The 7794-nt window shown below is 41.4% G+C and overlaps 1 protein-coding gene across 1 annotated transcript; it reads left to right on the top strand.

Annotated features, from left to right (window-relative positions):
* Positions 1–1727: 1727 nt before the first annotated feature.
* On the top strand, positions 1728–3822 carry LOC102719039 (premnaspirodiene oxygenase-like). Its single transcript, XM_040527759.1, has 3 exons — positions 1728–2212; positions 2446–2886; positions 3007–3822. The coding sequence occupies exons 1-3, from the start codon at positions 1757–1759 to the stop codon at positions 3631–3633; spliced, it is 1524 nt and encodes a 507-aa protein (XP_040383693.1). The 5' UTR covers positions 1728–1756; the 3' UTR covers positions 3634–3822.
* Positions 3823–7794: the final 3972 nt, after the last annotated feature.

The raw sequence follows: 7794 nt of genomic DNA, 5'->3' as shown, positions 1-7794 counted from the left end.
GGCTAGTTTAGTTCCCAAAAACATCCCATCAAATATTTGAATACATAAAGATGAATAAACTAGTTACATAGTTAGGGAGGAAATCTTGAGACGAATCATTTAAGCCTAATTAGTGCATGATTGGCCATAATTCAGTACTACAGTAACCCACATGCATGTGCTACCAACGGATCAATTAGGCTCAAAAAATTTGTCTCGTGATTTCTAGGTGAGCTATGAAATTTGTTTTTTCATTCATGTCCGGAACCCCTTTCGACATCCGGCCAAATGTCCGACGTATTCTTTTAGTTAAAAGACTCAAAAGAGTCCTGCTTTTATGGAGATTTATTTTTAGGGCTGACATCCCTTCACAGCAATACATTAGAAATTTGGTATGGCAATCTCTTTCTCACAAAAAGGAATAAAAACTTATAGTGCCATCAGCATATTGTAAGTGAGTTAGGCCCCCTGAACTAAATTAGGCACTAGACCAGATAATAAACCTTAATTTTTAGCATTGTCCAAAATAGCTGCTAAAGCATCACTAACAAGATTAAAAAGGAGAGGAGATAGATCACCCTATCTTAAGCCTCTGTATGTATTGAAAAAAGGACTATTCTCATTGTTAATTTTCACACTTGACTTTGCACAAGCATTTACCCACCCCATCCATTTTTTCTGGAAAACCTTTCCTCCCCACTACCTCTATCACAAAATCCCAACGAACACTATCATAAGCCTTCTCAAAATATAATTTCCATAAGATACCTTTTCTACCATAACTTTTTAAATCATGAATGACTTCATGAACCATAACACATCCTTCCAAAATGAATCTCCCTGGAATAAAGCAGTTTGAGTAGGAGAAATAATTTTACTAGCAACCTTAGTTAGTCTATTAGTTATTACTCCCTCCATTTCATAATATAAGATGTTTGACTTTTTTACTTCCAATGTTTGATTGTTTATCTTATCCAAAAAATTATGAAAATATCATTGATTTTGATTATGACTTACTTTATTATCAGAAGACCATTAAACACGACTTGTCATTTTTTATATTTGTACTAAATTTTTGAATAAGACGAATGGTCAAACATTGTAACCAAAAAAAGTCGAACATCTTACATTATGAAACGGAGGTAGTACTTTACTAATTATTTTGAAACATTCATTTAGCACACAAATAGGTCTACATTGCTTAATGTTCACAGCATCAGCAACCTTGGGAACCAGAGTGATAAGACCAAAATTCAATCTCTTAAGGTCCAGACTGTCATTTTGTAATAAAATCAGCATTCCCAACAAATCTTCTTTCAGATCATCCCAAAAAAAAATTTATTAACCGACGTGACACCTATTTTTTTTCACAAACGAAACATGCCCTAATATGAAGTAAAAAGGTAATCAATTACAAAGTTGTAAATTTGATCACGCTCTATAACTTTCACGTAGATCATATCTTCATTTAAGGTCGCTCGAAACGTAGATACTTGATTTTATTAAAAAAAAAGGGTCTAAGAAGTTATAGTGAATATTTGGGCAAATAGACGACTTGTACTTAAGCGTCACAATCAGTGACATCCTCTTCACCGGGGACATTACTTGCTGCCGGTTCGCCATTTCGCCCTATAAATACCGCACCACCCAGGGGGAGCAACACCAACTCGCCTTCAAAACCGATCGAGTAAAACATATATGCACGAGTTGTGAAATATATCTGCTCTGATTTGCTCGCATTGCTAGCTAGCTGTAGCTGGTCGATCGATCGGTGGGCATGGACGAATTCTTCTACCAGTCGCTGCTGCTGTCCGTGTTAGCCGTGACGGTGCTGCAGCTGCTGAAGCTGCTCCTGGTGCAGCGCCCCCGCACGCCGCCGGGGCCGTGGAAGCTGCCGGTGGTCGGCAGCATGCACCACCTGGTGAACGTGCTGCCGCACCGCAAGCTGCGCGACCTCGCCGCCGTGCACGGCCCGCTGATGATGCTGCAGCTCGGGGACACGCCGCTGGTGGTGGCCTCCTCCAGGGAGATGGCGCGCGAGGTGCTCAAGACGCACGACACCAACTTCGCCACGCGCCCCAAGCTGCTCGCCGGCGAGATCGTCGGCTACGAGTGGGCCGACATCCTCTTCTCCCCTTCCGGCGACTACTGGCGCAAGCTCCGGCAGCTCTGCGCCGCCGAGATCCTCAGCCCCAAGCGCGTCCTCTCCTTCCGCCACATCAGGGAAGACGAGGTTGGTCTTTCGTCATTGGTGCAACCACACAAGTGAATAAATTCCTTATTAGGCAAATTAAGTACCAAAACGGGAAATTTCTGATCAATCTAGTAAGGGAAATAACCAAAAATGTGCCTACTCCATATGTTTGAAAATGACGCACACATGCACGTGCCAAAATAACGTCAGCTATTATTGATGACATGGCGTATCAACCATAGAAAACTAAATATTTTAAAAAAAATTATTAGGTGATGATGCGTGTGAACGAGATCCGCGCGGCGGGGCCAAGCACGCCGGTGAACCTGAGCGTGATGTTCCACAGCGTGACCAACAGCATCGTCTCCCGGGCGGCGTTCGGGAAGAAGAGGAAGAACGCGCCGGAGTTCATGGCGGCCATCAAGTCCGGCGTCGGGCTGGCCAGCGGCTTCAACATCCCGGACCTCTTCCCGAGGTGGACCCGCGTGCTGGCGACGCTCACCGGCATGAAGCGCAGCCTGCAGGGCATCTACACGACGGTGGACGCCATCCTCGAGGAGATCATCGCCGAGAGGAAGGGCATCCGCGACGACAAGATCAGGAGCGGCACCGAGAACGTCGACGAGAACCTCGTGGATGTGCTCATCGGCCTGCAGGAGAAAGGTGGCATTGGATTCCACCTTGACAATAGCAAAATCAAGGCGATCATCCTGGTACATATATACCTTCTTCAATACTGAAAATATATTATGCCATGATTTAATTAATATAATGACATATGATATATATATTTCTTGACCTTTTTTTAAACTCATGTATATCTACCGGTGTAGGACATGTTTGCTGGTGGAACGGGGACATCGGCATCAGCGATGGAATGGGGGATGTCGGAGCTCATGCGTAAGCCCTCCGTGATGAAGAAACTTCAGGCACAAATCCGAGAAGCATTCCAAGGAAAGGCAACCGTGACGGAGGCTGACCTTCAGGCAAGCAACCTTCGTTACCTGAAGATGGTGATCAAGGAGGCGCTCCGACTACACCCCCCTGCGCCTCTACTAGTGCCACGTGAGAGCATCGACGTGTGCGAGATCAATGGATATACTATTCCAGCCAAGTCACGTGTCATTATCAATGCATGGGCCATAGGTCGTGACCTCAAGTACTGGGACGATGCCGATAAGTTTGTGCCAGAACGATTTGAGGATGGGACCATCGACTTTATGGGTAGCAACTATGAGTTTGTCCCCTTTGGGTCTGGCCGAAGGATGTGCCCTGGTTTCAACTACGGTCTTGCTAGTATAGAGCTGGTGTTCACAAGTTTACTCTATCACTTTGACTGGTCACTTCCAGAGGGTGTCAATGAGGTGAATATGGAGGAGGCACCAGGTCTGGGTGTGCGCCGCCGCTCACCACTGATGTTGTGTGCCACCCCATTCATCCCGATCGTCCCTGCAAACTAGTACAGTTCGTTCATCGCAACGAAATTATAGCTATAGGTAATATAGCAAGTTCTACTATAAGGATTTGCGTTGCATGAATAATTGTGCATATACGTCGTCGTAGGTGTATTTACTATTACTCACATATATTTATTCGTACTTGTAATTCACTTGCGTACACTGTACGCTCATTATGATCTATAAACTTGTTTCACTGCTACATATGTAGTACTATGGAATATTTGAACATGCTACCAGCTTGCCCAACTACGAGGAATTAAATTCTATGCAAAATGAAAATAATTTCGAAGGAACGCAGCCAGTTCGAGGGCATATGCACAGAAACATTAATTTGATCTATTGTTCTAAATACAAATTAGTTTAATAAACCCTGTCCATAGTAAATATTAATTACTAATTACAAAAAGTAAATTTTACTTTAGATTAAGTATATATATCGACAAACATCCTCATATTTTCAATTATGCTTATTCTTATAAACCAAAATCTGAATTTTCAAACATAATTTTGGAATTTTGAGGTTTTGCACTAAAATTTATTTGTCAGACTTAACCGCTAATAATATGTATATAAAATTTTTATTCATAAATTATTTTATATACAAATATATCGTTTGGCTTTTTACAATCACCCAAAAATTACAGAATATATGTACCAACTAATGATATCGACGTGGGTATTTTGAAATCTCTTGGAAGGGGTCTCTGTCGCAGATGCTTTTTCGCTCAATCTGCATCGTGGTCCTCGTCAATCTCACATGCAAGCTCCTTCTCGAGTTATGCGCTTCAACCGTATGAGTGGATATTTCAAGAGACTAGAAAACTTAAAAGTAGGATCTAGGTACACAAATATATTGCTCCTGATGTAATTAATGATTCGATTTCATTACTAACAGGAAAAGTGTAATCCTTAGTCTCCGAAATGTACATGCACATGGTACCAAACCTTTACATTAAGAATATGTATCTCGAGATATTTTAAGGGTGCAAAAAAACTCTAATTAAAATGCATTGTCCTGAATAATATAATCATTAAATTGAGGGGCCCTAATTATTTCTAGGCCCAGTGTGATATCTCATCCATGTCTGTGTCGCCTACATATTTGCCCCTTGTACTTTGGGCAAGTGGCAAGATAGTGTCTTCGGAACAACATAGGCAACGCACGTGTGTGAGTCAGTATAATTGATTGATTCTCTGGATTTATGGCGTGGCACGTTTCGTGGCCACATCTTCGATCATTCCCTTTTAGTTCATTTTTAAGCAATAAAAAAGTTTTTAACGTATACACCCTTCGTTTCATAATGCAAGATGTTTAATTTTTTTACGTGCAATGTTTGACCATTTGTCTTATTCAAAAAGTTATAAAAATTGTAAGTTCATGGTCATGATCAATGTTTTGTGATGAACAATTGGTTTATAAATTGGTGTCGGTGTGTCTAACTAATCTGAGTCAGGTTGCGATATTTGTGCTCGGAAACGGTTGGTTTGTCTCTATGTGTGCAGGTGACTTGAGGTCAACTGTGGTCAATGGCGAGGACCATGACTAGGTTCAGGGAGGAACCGAGGTTTGGATGGTCGGGATGTCATGTGACATGGTTAGAATAAAGTCGTGATTCTCGGAGGTCAATATCGGTCAACGGCGGTAGGATCGTGACTAGGCTCAGGGAGAAGCTGAGATTCGGATGATCGAGGATGCCGGGTGACGATATTGAATACGAGCTGACACATGGTGGAGGAACACCGTGTGAGAATAGAGTCGTAATGGGCTTACGTGTTGGTTGTGTAAACACGGGAAAAATCGTGAAGTAAATCGGTTCAAAAAACCAGATCAGAAAAACAAGAGATCTAGAGTTGCTACAGTACGATATAGTAATTGGACTACTGTAGCGGGCAGAGGCATATGCGCTTACGTTCGAATCGATGGTCGTACGTCGCACGATGGCTATTGCTTTTTGGATATAGGATTAGTTGGTTGATGCTACAGTGTTCGTTTGGGTGACTGTAGCACAGGAAGAGATATATTTTGAGACCGATCAGGGTGGATCGGTCTATGCGCGTGACGTGGCTTCATTTGACGAGTTTGAGTCCGAGTCTAATTGATAGATTTACTTTGTTATAAATAGAGACCGAGGGGTATGTTCTCAGTATGCTGTTTGTGAGATTTAGAATTAGAAAATTTGAGTTGAATAGTTGTTGGTTCTAGATCAACAATTTTGAGAGGAGCGTTGTTGGTGCGCTTTGTAAATTCTAGTTGATGTAATAAAGTTAAGTTCATTCGATCTACGTCTTCGACTTTCATCTACTAGTGATTTTCTGGATTCTTACGATCTGATCGGCGCTAGTGACTTTCTGGATTTCGACGATCTGATCGACGGCATAGGAGCGGCGCGATCAAGGTAGCGGTGGCATAGGAGCGAGACAATCAAGATATTCTTCGACAGAGGTAATCTTTTATTCCGTGAAAGATTTTTGGGTTTTGGTTTTCTCTACCATTCACCCTACTCTGGTAGGTCTGTTTAACTCTATTTCGATCCTCCAAAATATCATCTATTTATCCTGTGACTTACTTTATTATCAAAAGAACTATAAGCACGACTTGTCATTTTTATATTTGTACTAAATTTTTGAATAAGACGAATGTTCAAAATGTTACAACAAAAAACAGTCAAACATCTTACATTATGGAACGGAGGCAGTAACTATTACACCCCCCAACCAGCTCCAGCCATGTTTTAATACATTGCGTCCTTGAGTTTTACCAATACAATTGTGTATTGACCATTTGTCTCATAGTGCGTAATCAATACTCCCTCCTACTCCCTCCGTCTCACAAAAAAAAATCAATTTTTTGATTTTTGTGTCGAGCATTTGACCATCCGTCTTATTTGAAAAAAATTCAAGAAACTCTAAAAAAAATTAATCACACGTAAAGTACTTGTTGACACTGAAAATAACAATCAACGGTCATACACGTAGGCCTGGGAATCATTTTTAGACCATTCTAGTGTAGGACCTAATTCTTAGAAGTATCGGGCGTGGCAGTCAGTTTGATCCTGTAACTGATAAGATATAGCATAGAAAACAATTAACCCCGAAATCGCTATCGGCTAGATAGCCGATATCACTCCAAGACCCTAGCCGATAGCCTAGACGATCGGTTTTGCTGGAATTTCATGGTAATAGTTACAAATATGCCTAATCGGCTCAGTCATGTGGAGGATAAATACTAGACAAGCCAATAAGCGAACTAATCTTAAAAGATCGGACCCAACCAAGACAGTCTTAAGAACAATCGGCCGATCAGACTGCTCCAACATTCATCATCCGCTAAATTATTAGCCGGTATAAGACAAAACATGTAATTTGTACAGTAAACTAAAATGATATACTAATTACTTGCATAAAACAATAACTCCCAGTGGCATGCGTGCCCAATCCAAACCTAGAAGATCGAACTCAATCGAGACAGTATAGACCTAAACATGACTACGCATAACATCAGATAAATATCATAGCATGCGAATAATGAGATAGGAAAACGGCGTAAACCACCAACCGATCTACTAAACTCAGTCGATCGGACAGATTTCTATAGATAGATTACTTCAAACATAGATCAGACCTAACCGAGACAGTATGCAGTTCAGCATAATCTAACGATAGAAATATGAAGATCGACAAGTTTAACCAACCAATCGGCAGATTACTCAAGATAATGCTGGCTAAAACTCTAGCAGTAAACCCTCGCAAATTCCCAATCTAACCCACCAACCAGATTGATCGGACCAAACCGAGACAGAATCAAGTTCGCCAGCGTTGTGCTAACAGGGTAGACAGAAGAATTTGCGAGACCTTGATCGAGAACCATTACTACTTCAAGCCAGAACAAATCAAAGCAATAATTGAGCTCAGCCCGCCGATCAACAAAGCAGAAGATCGAACTTAATCGAGACAATTCTGTCTTAGTTGATCGATGGGTTTTGACAAATTTGAACTTAGGAAGCTGACAAACCCCGCGCCGAGAGCTCAAGCAAGTCGAAGATTTGAGGCGATGCGCCAAGTTAAATTGATTGAGAGATAATTTACAAAGACCCTGGGCACTTGTATTTATAGCCCTGAGAAATAGCTAACCGGAAAAGAATTCGCTAATAACTAATCTTA

This window comes from Oryza brachyantha, chromosome 9 (genome assembly GCF_000231095.2).
Source record: "Oryza brachyantha chromosome 9, ObraRS2, whole genome shotgun sequence".
Lineage (NCBI taxonomy): Eukaryota > Viridiplantae > Streptophyta > Magnoliopsida > Poales > Poaceae > Oryza > Oryza brachyantha.
This window is presented reverse-complemented; position numbering and strand designations above follow the sequence as displayed.

What these genes read in the sequence shown, in the direction of transcription:
- LOC102719039 (XM_040527759.1), top strand. Translation starts at nt 1,757, where the DNA reads ATGGACGAATTCTTCTACCAGTCGCTGCTGCTGTCCGTGTTAGCCGTG. An exon ending in GCCACATCAGGGAAGACGAG is followed by an intron (nt 2,213 to 2,445) that starts GTTGGTCTTTCG and finishes AAAAATTATTAG; the next exon opens with GTGATGATGCGTGTGAACGA. An exon ending in AAATCAAGGCGATCATCCTG is followed by an intron (nt 2,887 to 3,006) that starts GTACATATATAC and finishes CTACCGGTGTAG; the next exon opens with GACATGTTTGCTGGTGGAAC.